Below are 22,591 nucleotides of genomic sequence, written 5' to 3'. Positions count from 1 at the left end.
GACAAGGAAAGCAAAAGTTTGTAGTATGAGGCTTATGCAAATGGGAAAACTGAGGTAATTTTTTCACTCATTTCACAATAAGTGATAAGCCTAGATGCATATATTACCTTAGCAAAAAAAAAAACTCAAAAGTGATTATTTTTAAGTAATGCATTCTGTTCCTTATTCTCTACTGCTGATTAATGTCAGGAAACTTGAACAGTGACTTCAAAACAAGGCTGAGCTTATCTACAGTTTCTTCTCTACTTTTATTGAACTTCTTAAAGCTATGGAAACGTCACGTCACCTCCCACACTCGGAGGAAAGAGACATTTCAGAGCACTGAAGAATCTACAGCAGTCAGAACAATGCATAAATGTAACGTGAAAAAACGAATAAATAAAAGCTCCAAGAGGAAACTATTCCAAAGCAGCAAGCTTGCCCCCTGCAGGTTTGAAAATCACATATTAACATGTAATTTTATCTCACAGGAAAGTTTTCAGATTTTAATGGAGAATTTTATTTTCTATATTCATCAACTGGATTATCTCTAAACACTTTAATTGAACAGGAGCTAATATAGGTTATCCTATGTCAGTTGTATGTTTTCAGATATGATATTTTCATCTTCTGTATTCCTTCCCCCTCAAGTCTTTGTTGTAGACTCCATCCCTCTTAAGGTGTAGTGGTGGGGCGATGTCACAAGCTTTAGTCCAAAACCCTCCAGTACTATAGTGACTGTCCAAAGAAAGTCACACACTCTAATATTTCGTTGGAGCACCTTTAGATTTAATTACGGCACATATTCACCATGGAATCATTTCCATAAGCGTATGCAATGTCACAACATTTATTTCTGTCCAGAGTTGCATTCGTTTTTTAACCAAGATCTTGTAGTGATGATAGAAGAGTTGGATTGTAAAGTCTTCTCCAGCACATCCCAAAGATTCTCAGTGGGGAAGGTCTGGACGTGGCCAATACATGTGTGAAAATTATGTCTCATGCTCCCTGAACCACTCTTTCACAATCTGAGCCAGATAAATCCTGACATTGCCATTTTTAAATATGCCCTTGCCATCAGGGAAGAAAAAAATCCCTTGATGGGAAAAACCTGATCATTCACTATATTCAGGTAGACAGCTGATCTCATTTTTATCACTGCAGTAATTATCCAACAAAAAGATCTTATGTATTTGCTTAGCCAAATCCAGGTGGTGACTCTTTTTTTGGCCACGCACTGCATATATATATTTTATTAACAGTAAAAATGATCCTGTGGCCATTTTATAAAATCCCTTCATTAGGTTCAATTCGCAAAGCTAATATACCAGGATAAAGATTCATCTTTTCAAAAAAGTGACTGTTATTTTCAGCTAATTGCCAATGAGAATCAAAAAAAACTTCAGTCACTGCGGGATGCAGCTAAGTATACATACAGGGTGGGAAAGGGGTGGCAGAAAAGATACATGCAATTTATGTAAAAGCCCACTTAGGGGCATATTCATAAAGCAGCGAATGTGATATTTGCCAAACATTCACTGTATATGAATCAACCACTGGAAATTAAAAACACATGCATTGGGAAGCTACAGTACACCTGCAGTGTATGTTTGTATGAATGTCACATTCACTGCTTTGAAAAATGTGTCCCTTAGTGTTTAATTTAGCTTATTATCAGCCATGTCCTTTCTCACCTAACATGTTAACATGATGCAAGTATGAGAAACTCTATAAAGGTTTGCAGTTTTAAATCTAGTGTTGATACGTTTCCTTTAACTGACATTGTTTGAGTATACACTGTAGCCAGTAGATGGCAATGTTTACATTCAACTTTAATGAGCGCTCTTTTCTATTATATTATTTTTACAGTACATTTTATGTATATGAAAAACATTATAGCTTTGCAGCACTGAAAATTTATAACATTAAAAAAATAACATAACGTTTGTCTCAGGTTTTCAGCCCTTATCCTTCTTTTGTCAGCTTCTGGATCACACTTTCCTCAATTATTTCTCTTCATTAATACTTGTAACATAGATAAAAGATGAAAGTAGACAGCCATCTTTTTTAATTAGACACTGTCCTAGCACATTTATTTATTTTTTCACAGAATTTTGTTGACTGTGATTTTGCATATAGGAGTTTTAGCAAAGGAATCATCCATCTGACATCTCTGATAGCAGTGCCCTGAAGGAAGACAAGATAACATTTGAATTTAGAATTATTGTAAAGTAGGTAATATAAATATATACAGTACATCACATTAATATTTACACCCTAATTATATTTAAATATGCAATATATGGTCATGGGGAAAAGTCTTTTTCTGCAGCATAACCGAAAAGATACCTTATCGCACTCCCTACCGGAAGAAACCGCAAAATTGACTTAGGGGGGGTGCTCGTAGTGACCGCGGATGGCGCCGCACTCAGTACAAAAATGGATAGATGTCACCAGCACACCAAAAATATCGTAGTCCAAAAAAGATCATTTGTTGGAACATTTAGCCATGCTGAGCCTGATGAAGGGGATGCTGTGTGGTCCTGAAAGCGCTAGTGTTGGTGACATGACGTTCCAATAAATGGCCTTGAATTTGGACTACAATATTGTTGGTGTGCATTTTTTTTCTGCAGCATGACTCCAAAAATACAACCTGATCTTTATCTAAATCACAAAGACAGAACTATTTCATAAGGTCAAAGAACAGTATACATTTCGAAATGTTTTTATTTAAAGAAGTATTAAACTCTCAAACTTTTTTCGATAATAAGTGCAGATCAAAAAAATATACATAGCCCAGCAAAGTATTTCTTCACAAATTCACCTAAGCACTTACAGACCAGTGGCGGATCCGGGGGGTGGGGGGTGCAACGGGGCAAATTTGCAGTCCGAAACGTTCGTTGTTTTTTACCACGATGCACGTCAATAAATAGACGTATTTTGCAAATTTGGAGTGCCGGTGTCTCTGCTTCAGCTCACATTACTGACCTCCACGCACTGCTTCACCTTACTGAGCTCCGAACTGCGTCACCGTACTGACTTCCGCACTGCGTCACCTTACTGACTTCCGCACTGCGTCACCTTACTGACTTCCGCACTGCGTCACCTTACTGACTTCCGCACTGCGTCACCTTACTGACTTCCGCACTGCGTCACCTTACTGACTTCCGCACTGCGTCACCTTACTGACTTCCGCACTGCGTCACCTTACTGACTTCCGCACTGCGTCACCTTACTGACCTCCGCACTGCGTCACCTTACTGACCTCCGTGCACTGCGTCCCATTACTGACCCCCGCGCACTGCGTCCCATTACTGACCTCAGCGCACTGCGTCCCATTACTGACCTCAGCGCACTGCGTCCCATTACTGACCTCTGTGCACTGTATCACTATACTGACCTCCACGCTCTGCATCACTTTACTGACCTCCGCGCCACTTTACTGACCTCCGCACTCTGGAGAGAGATGGGCATAGTGGCAATGGCAGTGCCCCTCCCGAGACTAGACTCTGGATCCGCCCCTGTTACAATCATCATGTTTACAAACTGCTGGCTACACACTCTCACCTCAGCTTCCCTGAACTTCCTGTCTGTTGTGTTTAGATGAAGCACTGAGATCTTGAGAAATAGTGAATTCATTTTTACTTGCTTATAAGGAGAATATAACATCATAATACAGTATTATTTTTCCAGGGCATACACTTTATAAAGCATCCCTGAGTGACTGTAGGCTGAGATGATCTCATCTGTCTGCTGAAAGCAGAAGGAAGCATTTCCACTGTCTGCTCTCCCTCAATGATCACTCTGACTGTGATGACATGGTAAGGCTGGCCATACACTATACAAATTCTGCCCAGTTCTTGATGAACCAGGTGAAATTTGCATAGTAGCAATGTAAGTAAATTAAGCCTTGAAAGTTTATGCTAACAATTCCTACAGATGTCCCAACTTTTGTTGATTACTCGTAAGCTCTCTGTCTGTGTAAAAGCAGTGTTATTACGCCTTCTTAAGCAATATTTAGACAGTATTGTACTGCAGGAAGTAGTATATTGCTCTTAAAATTATGACAAAAAGACAAACAGACCCCTATAACTCTTAAAAGTGTAGGATCTTTTTTTAGAGAAATTGCAAAGAAAGCCAAGGTGTCAGTGAGTACTGTTTCCTACACCATCAAAGGGCACTTGAAAACTGGAGGAAACTCTGACAGGAAGAGGTCTGCCAGACCAAGAGCCACAAGCAAATCAGAAGACAAGTTTCTGAGCGTCAACTTGAGTGACAGATGGCTTACAGGACAACAGATTCTAGCACAGCTTACCACTGATCAAAGTAAGCAAGTGTCCCTTTCAACTGTGAAGAGAAGACTTCGGGCTGCAGGTTTGACAGGTCGGGTGGCAGTAAGAAAGCCATTGCTAAGATAGCAAAATAAGAAAAAGAGGCACATGGAGGAGGAAGCATGATGGTGTGTGGCTGTTTTGCTGGATCCAGAGTCGGCAGCTTGCACAGAGTGAGTAGCACCCTGAACCAAAACTACTACCAAAGCATTTTGCAGCACCATGCAATACCCTCTGGTGTACGCCTAGTTTGTCAGGGGTTCATTGTACAGCAAGATAATGACCCACAAACATACCACCAGGCTGTGTCAGAACTGCCTTAGAAGAAAAGAACAAGACGGTAGGTTTCACGTCATGGAATGGCCAGCACAGTCTCCAGACTTAAACCCCATCGAGTTGGTTTAGGATGAACTGGACAGAATGGTGAAAGCAAAGCAATCTACAAGTCCAACATTTGTGGGAACTTATGCAACAGTGTTCTGAAGAACTTTCCAAACAATATTTGATTTCCGTTGTAGAAAGAATACCACTAGTGTGTTCGGCTGTTATATCTGCAAAAGGTGACTACTTTGATGAATCAAAAATTTAGATTACAATTTGTTAAAAGAAAAAGATTCCATGATTTATTTTGGATGTCCAATTGTTTACTTGTTCTATGCTTTATTTTCAGAGTACATTGAGACAATAAACTGTGTAAATTTCAATAAAAACTGGAAAAATTAGGGTGTTTTAAAACTTTTGAGTGGTAGTGTATATACAGTATAATGTGTATTTAGCCATTTTGAGTTCATCTTTAATACCACGTGCTCAGTTCAGCTTTAAATACAGAAGCACTATTCTGCAGTTTCTAGCAAATAATCTTTGTCTCTTTAGCAGATCAAATATGACTTTAAATATGTATCGCAGGCACAAAGCAGTTGGAGGTTTTTGCATGCACACTGTTCTCGCTAGTTAAGTATTCATTTGATAACTCAATTACTGCTGTTGACATTAGAGCCCAGCAGGCATTTCATTAACAATTCAATATATGGGTCATTAGATCTTGCAGAGGCTTCAGCTGACCTATGATGTGTCTTTATTACAGTCCTAAATTGGAAATTACACTTTATGACAGTATTCATTTGACAAGAGGATAAAAATAGGGAAGGGTCTTTGACAAATCCTATGCACCTTACATGTTAAAAGAGAAACCCTTCATTTCTTAAAGTCATAATGAGAAGGTCAGCAAATAAAATAAATGACTTTAGAACAAGTAGAAGGCCAAGCATGCAGTTGATGAAGGTTAAATAATGTTAGCTGAGCAGTGAAAACATTATAACCAGTCATGGCGTTAAGACGAGTTTTCAGTAGCAAATGATCTGGCAGCATCTCTCAGACCTGGCTCATTGTAAAGGTTCATGTAGACAGGCTATGTGTCTGAGTGCTAAGCTACATAAAGCATGCGTTTGGGCAAAGCAGAGTCTCCAATTTTAATTGGGTAGGAAGAAAAATAGAATATAGAATGTGTATATATATACATTTTTTCATGTGTCTGGTTTCCCCTGCTGTACAACACCTATACAAACAAAGCTTTTCAAGGTATTAGTGAAGGTGTTGAAATTCCAGCATACAAAGCCAATATCATACGGAAAATAAGCTATGCAGGCAATACAATTTTGCTCACAGAATCTGAGGAAGACTAAAATGTTACTTAATGAAAACGCAGAAAAGGGCAAGGAAGTCTCCATCCAAATAAACACTCAAAAGACAAAATGCATTGCTATAACCAACAAAGGGCACACAAAACAAATGCTTGAAAATAAAACCATAGAACAGGTAAGCAACTTCCAATACCTTGGAACATGGACCAGTGAAAACCTGAAGAACGATGTTGACATCAGAGCTAGAAATGCCCAAGTCCAAAAAAAGTTTCCGAAGCCACAGATAACTGATGAGTAACAGTCTCCATTTAAGAACGGACTGCAACAAACACAAGTATGGACTGTTCTCAGGTATGGCACATAAACGTTTTCCCTGTTTTCTAAAAAATATCACAAGTTTTTAACTGAGGTGCTACAGGAGGATCTTGAAAACCAGCTGGATGGACAAGTCAAGAATGAGGAAATGGTTCAAAGAGTCAGTGAAGTAAAACCACATCTGTTGGAAGGAATATTGAAGAAAAAATGCACATTCATTGGCCTTGCAATAAAGAGGAGCCATGCAAGATTGTGGATAAGAGCAAGGCAAAGAGAAAGAAGAACATGGTGGATGGATCACATCCAGAAAATGACAGGCATCTGTGATTTAAGGCAAAACACTGACCTGGCAAACGACAAGGCCAAATGGTAAGTGATCGTAGAAGCAAGGTTCCAGGTTTGCTGTTTTTTAATAATATATTTATGTATATATAGATAGATCTATCTATCTATATAGATAGATAGATAGATCTATCTATATATAGATCTATCTATATACTGTATATAGATATCTCTGTATAAAACAAAGAATGGAAACATCATGATTATGGAAAACAAGAGAGTAAGCAACATATAAAGGGAAAGTGGCTTTTACGATAATTCCAAATAAAAATAACATCTATTCAGCTAAGAGGAGAAAGTAAGAAAAAACGAAATTAGAAGGAACAGTTAGATAGGGTAAGGTCTGGAAACATCATAGTAGAGAGGTATATAGTGGTTGAATGAAAAATAAAGAACTGGGTAAACAGGTAGTTCTCCAGGACAACAGCAAAAAAAGGGGGGGGGGCAGAGTGTTATAAGGGGAAGGTAAAGAAGGGGGGAGATACAAAGAAGAAGGTTGCACAATCCACTAAGGTGCAAACGTTGGAACCCTGATGGCAACTCTGGGAACAACTGAATCCAAGTTATAGACATATGGATTGGGATCTCAGGACCATAACTTTCTATAGTGATCTGACTTATCAAGTGAACTAGTCCTAGCCTCTTCCATTTTTGAAACATGAAATAGCTTAAACTCAGATCTTCCACTCAGAGACAGTAGGGGCGCATTAGAATTCCAGTGGAGTGGAATTAGCATTTAAGCCACGTTAATCAAATGTATGCCTAGAGCGTTTTTGTATGCGGACAACAGATTCTGTAGAGTCAGACAATAAGTACTGATGGGCTTCAAAATAATGTGCTGAGGCAGTAATTCTTGGAATCCAGTGATGCAAAAGTGCAAAAAGGAATGATACGTGGGTAAGTCCACCAAATATGTAGGGCAGAACTTACATCCATGTTACAGCACCAGCAAATATATTAGATGACTCAAGGTAAATCTTATGTGTCTGGTCACGGGCACAAGGACTGCTTTTAAGTGATGAGCTTTTTTGAAAGATCATACTATTGCTGTTGCTTGTGACATGTAAGAAACAGAATGTATTCATCCAGACTTGTAAACTTACTGAACGGTCTACTTTAAACATTTTCAGTGATGATTTACAAAAACATTTTGTGCATATTCTTACTGTATGTGTAGTGGTGAGTAATGTACGTTCTGTGACGGTGTGCAATAGTGGTCTTTGTTAGTAATGCAGTACCAGCAACAGGAAGAGTACAGAAAAAAAAAACCATTTCAGTAACCAGTAAGTTCCCACTCGCAGTCAGCTCTCCTTCCTGTGAAACATTTATCAGATTCGATCACTGCTGAATTCTCTCCATCTTCATCTCTATGAACACGACAACATGTCAGCTCTGCTGGGTTTGGTCATCCTGTTAATGTTAGGAGCAAGAGCTCAAGATGCGACCAACACTGGTAGGTATATAAATTGTGTCTGTATATCTTTGTTTTTTTTAACATTGCAGGTTATTTGCATACAAATGGCTAGCATGCTGATAAATATCGAATCTGGTGGTGAGTTCACAGTTTCTCGCTTATTTTATTTACTTAACACTTGTTTGTACTGGTTATGACATTAGTGTCATGTAATTTACATAGATTCAATTGTATGTAAGTTACACAGATTGTATATTTAAAGGGATAAAGCATGTACAACAGCGAAGACCAGCCTAGCTGGTTAATACTGTAGAACATTCTAGCCTTTCTCTGCTATTGTAATTTTTTATTGACTGATATCTAGGTCAGACTTTCTCAACCAGGTGCCTAGGGTGCCCTCTGGCTTCAACAGGTGTGCCTCGAAATTTTGACAAATTGTCATGCCTTTCTATGGTGCAGACGTGTCTGCCACCAGCAGCGGAATTATGCTAATTTAGGGAGGATGGGATCCATTCAAAAAAGGACAGAAGTTTGCTGTCAACCAGGCCTGCTTCACCTCTCACTCTCTCCCATGCTGCTGCAGCTCCTCAAGGAGCTACCCACCCCAGGCTCCCAGCTCCCCCTGCTATTTTGGCACATGCTGTAACCATTAAATATGTTTTGGTTATTAAACCCTTCCTCTACTCCACTTTCTGCCCCACTTCCATTCTCAGGTCCAGTGATATTCAAAAGTTTCCAGGTACTCACAGTTCTCCCAGACCTCTTCCCCAACATGGGACCCACCTGGAAATGAAGGCAGTTTCTCCTTCCTCCCTTCTCTGGTCATGTCATATATCACAAGACAAGGGGAGACACAAAGGAGGGCAGTCTGCCCACACTCCCCAGTGGGCACCCGCACTGAGAAGAAGGCCTGTTTTTAGCAGGCGCCAAGTCTTCCTGCTCTCTTCCACTCACAATAGGCTGCACTGAAGGGAGGAGAGAGCAAAATCATCCCTCCAGCAACTATCCTGTTCTCTATTCTGCCTGATAGGAGTCATGCTGCAGTCACTCCTTTCAATCAACAGAAAGCCAGAGAACTAAGCCCAGCACCCAGAGAGTCAGTAAAATAAGTAGAAGCCGCAAAGTTCCCAAGTATGACCCTTCCTGTGTCCCCCAGCACTGCTCATAGAAATGTCTCCATTGCACACTATATTGGTATTTCATCTATTGGAGTCACGAGGCGGCCCAACAAAGTCATCTCGTGGAGTCATCTCGTGACCCAACAAAGTACTGATGGGGTGGTCATAATAATCTGGCCACTCAGTGTATACCCTGGTGTAGCAACTGGTGGATTTCACCACAGCAACCAGATGAAAAATATTTTGCCCATACACCTTAATCTTCTGGTTTTTTTAAAAGGTCTCTTTGCCTGATGTAGGGACCCTGCTGGTTCCAAAATGTTGCAATTTGCTGTATGACATGCTCAACAAATGTCAATAAAAGCTGGTTCTTATTGCAGAATATTAGGTGTGCTTTTTCACCCCAGCACTTCTCACCTCTGCCACCTGTACTGTACCTCTTCTGTCTATAGCAGGGGAGGGAAAACTCTGGCCCTCCAGCTGTTGTGGAACTACAAATCCCATATGGCATTGCAAGATTCTCACAGCCATGGCATGGCTTTGAGAGACAGGTGCATGATGTGATTTGTAGGTTCACTACAATTGGAGGGCCGGACTTTGATCTTTACTGTGTCTCAGTTGCAAAAGAAGAAAAAGCAGCCGTTTATCTTTGACACATAGTTCCAGTTGTTAGCAATGTTGTTATGCAGCATAATGTGGTTTCCGTTTGTGGTGAGGGGTCTTCTATTGCTATATGTCATTTGTAGCAAAGAAGGAGGTCAGCTGGGTTTCTGTGCAGACAAGCCAGAGCCATGTAAGGTCTATTTTCTATTTGTTGGACATTTCTTCAGGACACAGGGCAAAGCTCATTTTTATAAAAGTTATCAACAGCAAGGTGTTAATAACACTAAACTGACCTTAACCACTTGAAGCCCGGGGTGTTGAACACCCTTCCTGTCCAGGCCATGTGTCACTATTCAGCGCTGCGGTACTTTAACTGACATTTATTCACTCATACAATGCTGTACTGAACTGAATTTTATACCATTTTTAGGGGGGACAGATAGAGCTTTCTTTTGGTGGTATTTAATCATCACTGTGGTTTCTATTTTTTACTATATAATGAAAAAAAACCAGAACATTTTGGGTAAAAAAACTGTTTTCCCTACATTATGTTAAAAAACATTTATTCTTACCCATATTTTTGGTAAAATATAAAAGACGGGGTAATGTTGGGTAAATAGACAGCAAACATGTCACCCTTTAAAATTGCGTCCGCCTGCAAAATCGCAACAAAATACCATACCCAAAATTGGCCACAGGCGAAACTTTAAAAGCTTTTATCCCTCAACTGTTTATTTTGTTTATTGTTATCAGTGATTGATGGGCCTAAATTAATGCCCTCACTCTGACGTTTGCAGTGTTATGTAGCATGTGTGGCGCAATAGGCACAATCGTCATTTTCACACGTAGGCGCACCCGACATATGTTTGTGTGTGTATGTGGGGGCAGGGGGACTTTTGTGTTGTTTTTTTTATTTTATATTTTTATATGTGACTTTGTTTTTTGTTTTTTTGTAAACTTTTTTTTCACTTCACTTTATTGCTATCACATAGGGAGCTAAAAAACCCCCTAAGACATAGCCAATTTACACAAACGTCCTCTTTGTGGAGACATCAGGGGCCTCTAGGACCCCTAATGTCACCTAGGGACCCACAAAGACGCTGATAAAGCAGAGATCTGCTTCACCAGCTTCTCTCCAGATACAGAAGCCGGAGAATGACAGCTGAATGCAGAAGTGATGTAATATATATCACTCCTGCATTCAGAGAACAGAGGAGACATCAAATGGAGATGCGGTTGATGATTTCCCTCTGATCTCCAGTGGCAGAGCCGTTGTGCGTGTCCCGGGCCTGCACCAGCACAGCGGAGCTCGGGATCAGAGGCAGCGGAGGGGGGCCAGCACACCCACATGCCTAATACAAGCGATCCAGTGACTCTACAGCCGCCTGACCACTTATGTATGTAAACAGCCATCGCTGGCTGTTTAAAATTTAAGCAGTTTTCCTGTTTGTGCGCACCACCCAGCGGCGCGCACGAGTGGGACAAGCGAGGACGTCTAAAAACGCCCATTCACATTCAAGAAGCTCCTGTTTGTGCAGACACACAGCTTCCTAGCATACACAAGGATGACTCCATAGGACATTGCAAGAGAAAGGAGCCACCCTAATACAGGATATCAGGGCCTGTTTGGGGGACCAGCTGATTCTGCAGTAAAACTAAAACTTTTAAACATCAAGGAGCAGCATTTATTGTTAACGATTTAATCAGCATTTGAAATAACTTAAAAACATTTTGACATAATATCAATTTAAAGGATAATTTTACAAAAGCACAGTTATCCTTCAGAGATGGATCTTTGCTGATTAACCACTCAGGAAGCTCCCAATGGATCATTAAAATAACCATTCTTTCTCATTTTTTCTGCTGCTGAGATAAGATATCAGCCACACAGGGAGTGCATTGTTTTCAGTCGGATGACTCATAGTCATAAAGAGCTGCAAAGCACAACCAGTTAGCAGTACTGCACGGTAGGAAGCAGGGCCTGCATTACATATTTAATGTGCACCAAGGCTAATAATATAGAAAAACAAAGTATTTATAACAGCATATAATGAACAGATTTAAACTGATATCGCTTGTTCAAGTGGAAAAAGCATAACATTAAATGAATTAGGACTAGCTGATATATACAGGTGCAGTATGTGTTTAATACTTTCTAAAAATGTTATGGATGAGTATCCATCTAATAACACAATACTAGTTTTGTGTTATTAGCGTGGCACGTTTTTGTGCGTGAATGAGATCTTCACTTACTAGCTCTGATTGCTCTAAATAAACAGGCTTTGTTCATCACCTTTTTGTGAATATTTGCCATTTGTCATATATTTATGAATTTGGAGCCCCACAATGTTAAAATATAATATAATAATTTTAATGCAGAAATTAAAAATTATAGTTTATACAAAAACTTTCATATTACCTCTTCTTTTGACACCTTAGTCTTCTAAGGTGACCAATCTGACCCTTTGGCTGACTCTGTCTGGCCTGTGGTCCAGACATGGACCGAGTGGTGGTTCTGACCAGGGCATGATTGCTGGCCTGCGCTTGGTTATGGCTGACTGATAGTGGATGTGCAGGCCTCCGAGGCCAGTACATCCACTGCCAGCCATAGTCCAGTGCAGGCCCTCCTCCTCTTCAGTCATTGGCTGCTAGGACCGCTGGTGCAGTGGCGTCACAAGGGGGGTGCAGCCCGCACCTTAGTGACACCATTGGAGGGGTCCATGGTCCCATCGCACTCCTGACCCCCAAATCCCTTCAAGAAGCGGGTGCTACAGTGGTCAACGGGTGGCATCCGTTATGATCACAGGTAGAGACAGAGACACCGGCACTCCAAAATGATAAGCAAATGTCTATTTATTGACGTGCAGTGTAGCAAATAGCAACAAATGTTTCGGGGTCACAGAGGATCCCCTTCCTCAGGCAAAAGCTTTTGCCTGAGGAAGGGGATCCTCTGTGACCCCGAAACATTTGTTGCTATTTGCTACACTGCACGTCAATAAATAGACGTTTACTTATCATTTTGGAGTGTCGGTGTCTCTGTCTCTACCATTGGAGGGGTGACACCAAAATGACTGCCAGTCATTTTGGTGTCACCCCCTCTAAAAAGTTGGGCACTCATTCATGGACCAAGAGCCCGACAGTTTCAGGAGTTCTTAAGGGACCGTAATAGACAGGGGTGCGGGTACTCCTAGAATGAGATCCTAATAGGTTGGACTTGATGGACTAATGTCTTTATTCAACCTCAAATACTATGTAACTATGTAACTATGTAGGAGGGGACCTGGCGGCATACCTCATCCCGCCGGGTGAACATCCTCTCCTCTCTCTGCCGATGTCCATCACTAAGATGGCCGCCAGCAGGCATCAATTAGATGACCACGCATGCATGATGACGTCGTCGCGCACGAGCGTAGTGAGCGTCTCGGCCCCGGTTGACACCCGGCCTCGGGACGCCCCTGCGCTGGTGTCCTAATAACCAGTGACATCAGGTGTCTACCTCCTCTACAGTCATTGGTTGCTAAGACTGCTGGCGGTCTTAGCAATCAGTGACATCAAACGTGTTCCTCGCCCCCAGCATTACAGAAGGACGGAAGAGTATCTTCTTTTGTCCTCTCTTGCAACCTGCTCCATCTCCCATAATAGAAGTCACCAGCACTCGATGATATGTGCAAGAAGTAAAGCACTTTTTATTAAACTGTCACATGCGTCATACAGCCAACATTTCGGGGCCACACAGGGTCCCTTCTTCTGGGTGACATAGTGACCTAGAAGGGACCCTTTGTGGCCCCCGAAACGTTGGCTGTATGACACATGTGACAGTTTAATAAAACGTGCTTTAATTCTTGCACATATCATCGAGTGCTGGTGACTTCTATTATGGACTATATCTGACATCCGTGTTGTCACTTCAAGCACCAACCTTTCATTAAGGTCTGCATGCTGTGTGGAGTGCAGCTGATTTAATAATATCGACTGATCCACCTCCCGGCTCCTGCCTCTGGCCTTGTTATATAGTAGTAAACTAAGGTATGTGAGGACAATAATAAAAAGGGGAACTATAAAGGGGACAAAACTTGCAAGGGGGCACTCTAATAGGGACATTACCAAAACCATATAAATACTGCTTTTTATAAAATGAATATAGCCCAGAATTAAGTACAGCCTATTGGTTTCGGCCCTCCACAACAGTCAAAGTTTCTCATGTGGCCCCTTGAGAAAATGAATTGCCCAACTCTTAATTAAAGTAAGTCTCTATTACTGGAGTAGCCAATCTTCAGCCCTCCAGCTGTGGTAAAACTACAAACCTCATCATGAATCTGCCTCTGGGAGTCATGCCTGTGGCTGTCAGAGTCTTGCAATGCCTCATGGGACTTGTAGTACCAAAACAGCTGGATTGCTGAAGTTTGGCTACCCCCTGTCCTATTATTTTATTTTTTATAAAATCTTTTTATTAAGGTTTTGATCAAATAACATAGATAGAAACTCTCACAGCCATGGAGGCTACAAGACACATTACAAGCAATAACATATACATCACAACACAGAAAATAACAGTAAGAGAACTTATCAACAATCCCCCCGAGAAAGTGTGTGTCCCCTAAAACCCAACAGCAGCAAGCAGAGCATAATAACAAAGCCACAGTGTTAAAAATAGAGCGGATCTGCTACACCGAGTTCAGTAGTGCAATCGGGAGATCCAAGAAGATCTACATAGATCTGATTCCTAGACTGTTACCCCGTCCTATAATATACACTATGGTGACTGCATAGCCCTCCATTGTGGAGTAACCCGGGATAAATTAACAATAACAAACTACCTTACAGCAAATTATGTGACTACTACAGAATGCATCCAGAGACTGAAGGAAGTGTGCTTTGCGTCTCATTCAATTGTCGGTGACAGAAAGTGGTTATTGACCCGTGTACTCCTAATTTCTCCTCCTGCTAATTGTAATTTGTATTACTGCCGCTGGCAAAATAAGCAGGAGAGTGCCCTGTGATTGGGGGCAGGGATGAACGGATTTTACTGTTCTGCAGAAAAACACACCGCATTATATACCAATATTTTCTGTGAAATACTTTTTATTTCCTTTGCAAGTTCTCAGATTGATTCTAGTGGTATTACATATGCCCTTTAGTCAAAGTGGAGATGTGTGTTACACAATCTTGAGTTTATTTCCAAGAAATAGGAGCACAATCAGACATTGAATTACATGGGACTTGTGACAATCTATAGAAGATGGATTTCTGTATTGAATCAGTTGACTTTTGTAGCCCGAGATTTGGTAGCGCTGTTATAGCAGAATATAGGGCCATTTCACTAAACGGTATGAATTATTTTAGCAGTTCTTGTTATCTTATCTTATAATTTTCTGTATTTTTTCAGGAAAGGTTATGTTATCTGTAACTCAAATTATTCTATTTTCTGCTCTCCTTCATTGACACCTCACAGGCCATCACAGCTAACACCAGTTACAAGCCAGCAATATTTTTGAGTGTATCTATAGCCATTTATTTTAGTTTTAGATTCAGTAAGTAATGACTAAATTGGTTGGATTTTATTTTCACTGTCTGTGTACCGTTGGGGAGGTTTCCCTTTACTTCCTGTCTCTGAGACACAACAGAAAGTGAGAGGAACTTTTTAGAAAGTGGTATATCCTTTTGGAAATATCCCCTCTATTTCTGTTCAGGTAACAACTGTACAGCCCGGTTCACACCTAGGCAGCATAGTTTTTGTGCGTCTGTACGCGCACGTTCAGCGTGTGGTTATTTACACGTTTATGGGTGGCTTGCACTTTTTTTACGCACGTGAAAATGCGTGTACATGAAGACGAGCCTTTTCACTTGCAGCTTAAGAAATTTTGCGGTCAATGGAAGAACGCTCATACAAACATACAAAAAATGCACACAAAAATGTGCTTCTGCCGCTCGTTTTCTGGTGTTTCCATTAAAATCTATGGGGGAAAAACAAGCTGGAAACCGCCAAAAGAAGCTCATGTACCTTTTTCTGCATTCGGCGTTTTGCTGCTCCGGTGTAAACAGGGCCCATTGAAAATCATGGGATTTCTTGTGTTGGGCTTTAAAGTGCTTTTCCTACTGCTCAAAAATGCCTAGGTGTGAACCAGGCCTAAATTGTCACTAATAAGGGCTCAGCAATAAAAACCTGACAACGCTTCCCTACTATATCCAAAACAACAACAAAAAAGTTTTGGCTAGAAATGCAATTTAAATGATTAGCTCATTTTGAAATTAAGCATATTTTGCACTCTCCATGAATGCACATACCTTTTTGCTACTCCACAACTTTTAGTACTCCACCTTTCCTTTTCTCAGATGCATTCTTACCTCCATCCTTCTGTAAAATTCTTTGCTCTGGCTGTGCCTGTGCAGAAGGTCTCCACAGACTTCTATGGGCTCATCTCCCGTGTGTTTGTGGGGCAAACATAAAACTGCCAAGTGAACAGTAGGAGAATTCATCTAAATGTACCACCTTAAATCAGTGTATACTCAGTAAGCCCAAATTGAAAGTGCTCATCTTAAAAGTTGCCTGCGTCACCTTTTATACTACTGTGTACATCTGTAACGTCTCTGCAGCACAAGCCTTGGATCACAACTGCGGAGAGGGTACTTGCGGTTTGGTCAGTTGATGGTCTCAATTACTCACTTAGTAACGTAGAGAAATATAGGAGACCTTTCACATCATATAAACCGTACTGAGAGGTTGTGTATGTCAACTGAAAGAAATAGGTGGGAGAGGGTTAACTTCTGCAGGATTAGACTGTGGTGAGACCCGGTACTGCACAGGTAATCCCAGTGGACGTATACCAAGAGAGACAAGTGACTTCCTTATAATGACAGTCAGCTGGACTTGACTACAAGCAAGTTATACTGTTATTCCCCTGGTCACACAATACATCTTTAACAGTCGCGGCTTAAGTACGGATACTTGCGATTGGAAGATCACTCCTGGAATCTCCTATGGCTGATGGTGGTGAGCATCAGCAGTCCACTCTCTAGCCGTCCTGGCCCGCAATCTCAGACTTCCCCCTTGATGTGCCTTTGAACTACCCCCTAAGTGGGGTTTGCGAGGTGCTGGTCCCTGGTTGCTGCGGTCTGCGGTTGCAGAGTGTGAATCTTCGGCGTTCACTGTTGCAAACAGTCGGACGCTGAAGATTCGTTTGGCCCCGTCTTAAGGAGCCTCGTGCGCCTGCGCTAATAGGAGGAGGAGCCGAGGGTCTATGTGCGCGTGCGCCGCGAGGAGACGCTACAGCCCGTTGTGCGCATGCGCGGTCCCAAATCGTGATCCCGGGACGTAACGAGGTAGGCTTCTTACAACATCATTGTGAATGCTGAGGCAGGAAAGATTGCAAAGGGCAGAGCGCCACAAACGTGTAGTTAGTCCAGTAAAACATGACGCCTGCACTGTCATTAATTTGCAAAACGTTTGATTCTGCACTATTATTGTCCAGTTCCTCACTACGAATCATTAATGTAAGCCCTAATGAAGCGGGACTTGTGAGCCCCCAAAATGTGTGACTTTACCTTATGGACTTTTACATTAAGATCATTAAAGTTATAGCTGGATTATTTACTTTTCAATAAAGCCCATTTTACAGCCACAGGAGTGTTGGAGAGATTGGGTTCAGCCAGGGTGGGTCATCATCCTTATTGAACAGCAGAAGGACCCTTCTATCCAGCAGCTCCTTAGGGGGTGGTACTACACATAAAACAGTGGGACACCAAATCAGATGAAAAGCCAACTGGACTGTATGGAAACTTTCAGAAGATCCCATATCATACATTTTCCTAAAATAGAGGAATACCCAATGCAGTGTTTAGAATCTCCATAGGCACTGATTCATCAAAAGCTAGTACTCTCCTGTATTCCTTCTGTAGAGATCACTTAGCATTACATGCTGATCAGCACTTGATTCAAAGAAGTCATCCCACTAAAAATATTACGTTTATATTTTATCCGCCAGGGCACCTAGTCCATATAGCACTTTTCCTGTTCAAATCCATCCCGCCATTGATATAGCCAACATTACCATAAATATATATTTTTAGTCTCCGTTGGGCAGACCAAATGCTATATCCACATCATAAACTGGCAAATACATTTATTTATTTTTGTGAAACTTCTTTAAAAATTTAAAGGAACAGTTGCATGTGCTGCTAAACAATATTTGCAGCCCATACTTCAGTGGCTTGCAAGGGTACCGTTCATTTTAAGCAAGGGCTGGGCTTGCCCCCCAACCTTGAGACACCTGCCTGGGGAGCATTAAAAAAATGGTGAATGATATACACTAAGTATTGTTACTAACAGTTATGCAGATCTTTTCATAATAATTTAAAGGGCAAGTATAAATGTACAGGCCATTGCCTGTGATCTCCCACCAACAAAATACAAATGTTGAATTTGATAGCAGGTCGGCTTGAAAATAATGCCAGTTTAGCACACAAACATATATTTAAAACCCATTCAAAAATAAACCCCTTTTTTGCCTTTTACCTATTATCTAATATATAATTTTTGTTGTAGATATTCGACCAACTACAGTGGACCCTGGGTTTCCCAGAAATGCGAGCACAAATGACCCAGAAGTCCAGAAGGCAGTAAGAATAACTGTGTATGCATACAACAACATATCCAATGATGCATTCCTATTTAAAGATCTGGAGATAGAGAAAGCTATGATACAGGTGAGAACATTTTCCTGTTTCAGTTAGTTATAGGACTTAAAAATATGTCATCAGAAAACAAAGTCAGTATATGTATTTCTTCTGCAGGTTGTGAAAGGTATAAAATATATGATCAGGATGAAACTGGCAAGGACAATTTGTTACAAAAGCATGAAGGACTTTTTGGATGAGTGTGACTTCCAACAAAGTAAACAACTGAAACAGGTATGTCATAAATTTTAGACAGGTATGAAAATCAGAATAATTAGGGATGTTCCAATACCATTTTTTCGGTATCAATACCGGTGCATCCACTAGCATGGAAACCGGCTTCCCGGGCAATCAGGAAGCCGGGCGGCGGGTAATGACACACTGCCCGGCTTCCTGATTGCCTGGGAAGCCAGCTCCATGCTGTTTGGCCGGCTCAATGCTGATTGGCCGGGAAACTGGCTTCCCAGCCAATCTGCATCTGGAACAGCTGATCGTTCCTGAAATGTCGTTTCTATCCGACTTTGTGAGTGCGATCTCATATTCCACTGTACTCACAAAGTTGGATAGAAGCGACATTTCAGGAAAGATCAGCTGTTCCAGGGCAGATCAATTCTCCTGCACATACCATCTGCGATGCCAATCTGCCCTGGAACAGCTGAGAAAGGTTGTTGGCAACATCCTGTGCAGAGATTTTCCAGCTCATGGGACAACAATCTAAGTTTTTAGCAGACTAAGAGTGGACATTACTGGGGCTACAAATGGTAGCTGCCATATGTATACATTCGGCTTAATGATATTGAAATATAATTTTAATGAAAGAAAAGAAAAACAGAGGAAGAAAAATGTACAGAAAAGATACTACTAGATTCTAAGCTCTCACAAGCAGGGCCCTCCTAACACTATTGAAATTGTATTGTACCTGTACTGTCTCACTCCTTTTTGGAAAGCTCTGTGCAAACTGTTGGCCTTATATAAATCCTGTATAATAATAATAATAATAATAATAATAATAATAATAATAATACAAAACAGACAACTGTAAAAGTGAAAAGCAATTGCACTGAATTAAAAATGAAAAGTACTTGTAAAGTTTGCCTGGTCTTTGGTTCCTTGCAGAAGTCCACTCTGGTATGAAAGTCACTGGATCTCATGAATGAATGGATCTCATGAATGACTCTCAGCATCCTTTCATAGTTCCGATGGTATTGAGAGCAAAAGCAGCCAAAAGCAACAGCGTTTGGTTAATCATCTAGAGCAGTGATAGAAAACCTTTGGCATGCGTGCCACAGAGGGCACGCAATGGCCCCCCTGGTGGCACACGAGCCTAGGTGCGGCTGTCTGAGCTCGCACACTCCAGGTTCTCACTAAGGTGGGATGCTTTGGTGCTCCAAATCACATTAAGTGTTTAAAGGTGGCATCTCTAAACCTGACAGGTGCCCAGATCCTATTTAATATATTGCCGAGCCAGCAATATATTAAATAAAATTATCTTGTGGTGGTCCAGTGGTGGATAAGTATGATCTGCATCTCTTGCTGATGCAGACCATACTAATCGCTCCCTCGTGGTGCCACTGCCCACAGGCAGGAGCAATTAGTATGGTGTGCATCACCCAGAGATGCAGATCACACAAATCACACTGATCCTTCACTGGATCACCAGGATAATCCCCAAGTGCCTCACTGGACCCCAGGGATGCAGCCCCCTCCCTGCAAAACAGGTAAGCAGGAGAGGAGGCAATTTATTTGATTATTCATTTTTATTGTTAATAGTTGTGTGTGTGATTTGTGTGTGTTTTTTAATGAGTGTATGTGATGTGTGTTTTTCAATAAAGATATGTGTGTGTGTTTAATAAGTGTGTGATGTGTTTGTGTTTTATTGAGTATGTGATGTGGTTTTTTTTAATGTGTTTTTTTTATGAGTGTGTGATATGTGTGCGATGTGTGTGTTTAAATGTGTGTTTCGACCTGTGTGTTTTAATACTTGTGTGATGTGTGTGTTTTAAGGCGTGTGTGTTTCATTACGTGTGATGTTTGTGTGTTTTTTAATGAGTATGTGAGATGTGTGTTTTATAATGTGTGTTTTTTAAAGAGTGTGTGATGTGTGTGTTTTATTGAATGGATAAATGTTTGAATATGTGTGTTTCCCTATTTTGCCTTAGGCAGTGATGCTGAATGTTTTTTAAACCCCAGTGCCCAAACTGCAACGCAATACCAAACTTATTTTCAATGTTGGCACTTTGAGATAAATAAATGTATTTTGTGTTGCACTCGGGGTGAAAAACATTAGCCATCACTGCTCTAGAACGTTTCACTAAGCCAACCCTCACTCAAAAGAGCTGAGGAGTTTGATGCAGGAGAGATTTTATTATACTTCAATGGACACTACCTTAATTCCAATTATTCAAACTATATGTGCGTTTCCAGATAACAAGGTTTTACAATTTGACAACCAACATATTACTGAACAGAATAAAATTATGATTTCTTAGACACCAAACATGGTATATTCCAGAGGTACGTTTGTCTTAGGAGGTCCAATGCCCTCCATTAGGCCCCTGAACCAGGTGATATAGGCATGTTTGATGTCTAAATATATGATATTTTCTTACACCTTAGTGAAATGAGTTTTTAATATTCAAATTCCATCATCATAAATGATTCATATTGTTTGAAACTTAAAGTGACACTAAACTCAGGAGTTAAATCTTAAAACTGCATTCAAGTACTTTAACTATCAACAACAAAAGTATCTTCTATGTGTATCACTCAGCTGTAGATCCTCAAATCCTCTCAGAATTGGTGCTGACACTGTCCTTCCTTCTGGGGGGTGGCTACTTTTGTTCTCCATGGTTACTGTGTGTGTTGTAAAGTAGCCACCGCTCCAAGCTTGCTCCAGTGATGGACTACAATCTCACGTTTAGTTTACTCATTTGTATTGAGATTGTAGTCCATCACAGCATTTGATGGAGTTTGTTCTAAAGTATCTGTTCCAGATATCCAATACTTAATTTAAAAAATTTGCTTTTTCAGGCGCAATGTTCCTGTCGTACCTTTCAGGATTTTTAAAATACTTTATACTTAATACTTTATATTCAGTGAACTTCCCATCAATATGGTACCATCTGTTGACTCTCCACAGGAAGTACCATACCCTGTGTTTAGGAAGGATTGCAAGGGTTTACATGACCTTATTGGCTTAATGTGCCTATTTCTGACACAGATCATTCTGCTTCCTGTTTATTCATTGCCACCCAATCTCTAGTTGTCTATTCTTTAAGTCCCTCTTTATGTGTCATATTTGGCTTTTTTTAAAAGAGAAGCAAAGCCAAACCTTTTCTTGGCTCTACTTCTTTTTTGGCTCCCAAGAGTACATTTACTAATGTACACCTATGACCCAAAGTCAGAATATAGCAGGCTGCCTGGCTGCCTGCAATGGTTACATGATCGCTCAGCTCTCAGGATATAGAACTATATACACCTGCAATGTCACACGCCAGCTCTAACTATTGGAGAGAGTATATTATACTCTCCCAGTACTTCTCCTTTAAATCACACTGTTCTTAGCCCTTCTTTTGGTCTCTGGGGTGTGACCTTCAGCATTTATCATAAGCAAATAGAACATTTAAATTAATGTGGCAAGAAATCTCATGCTCATTCAACAAATATGCTAAACTGGTTATATAGCAATATCCTTTTCTGTCATTATGTGTTTCCTTTAACTGAATATACAGCCAAAATGTTTTCCTTTTTCTGTCTGTGTCCTATTAGAAGTATTCCTATTCACTTCCTTTCATTAGAATACAACAGGAAGAGGAAATCTCTTGAAAAGAGAAATTTGTTCTTACACAGTTGTTACTGGAACAGCAAACCTCTTTTAAGTTTTCCCTACTATATATTAATGTTTTATCAATTTGTTCTTCTCTATTTAGATTTTCAAATGCTACTCAGAAGTGTGGAAAATTAGCTGGCAGCATACTGAAAAAGTATCCATCCTGGAATGTTCATAACATGCACCTTCTCAAAGATCTCCAGAACACAGACCTTTTCATTAGAGTTTTTCTATCGGTTGTCATAAAATAACTAAGGAAAGTGATGTAATATTACCTGTACATGTGTTGCAAATTCAATAATATGGGTTCAATTTACAGATGAAGTTCTCTTGGTCATGTAAATATA

The 22,591-nt window shown here is 40.6% G+C and overlaps 1 protein-coding gene across 1 annotated transcript; it reads left to right on the top strand.

Annotated features, from left to right (window-relative positions):
• Positions 1-7,990: 7,990 nt before the first annotated feature.
• CST7 (cystatin F) lies at positions 7,991-22,449 on the top strand. Its single transcript, XM_018559542.1, has 4 exons — positions 7,991-8,060; positions 18,285-18,445; positions 18,533-18,649; positions 22,345-22,449. The coding sequence occupies exons 1-4, from the start codon at positions 7,991-7,993 to the stop codon at positions 22,420-22,422; spliced, it is 426 nt and encodes a 141-aa protein (XP_018415044.1). The 3' UTR covers positions 22,423-22,449.
• Positions 22,450-22,591: the final 142 nt, after the last annotated feature.

The sequence above is a fragment of the Nanorana parkeri genome, unplaced genomic scaffold (assembly GCF_000935625.1).
Source record: "Nanorana parkeri isolate BGI_ZX_2015 unplaced genomic scaffold, ASM93562v1 scaffold402, whole genome shotgun sequence".
In the NCBI taxonomy this organism is placed as follows: domain Eukaryota; kingdom Metazoa; phylum Chordata; class Amphibia; order Anura; family Dicroglossidae; genus Nanorana; species Nanorana parkeri.
This window is presented reverse-complemented; position numbering and strand designations above follow the sequence as displayed.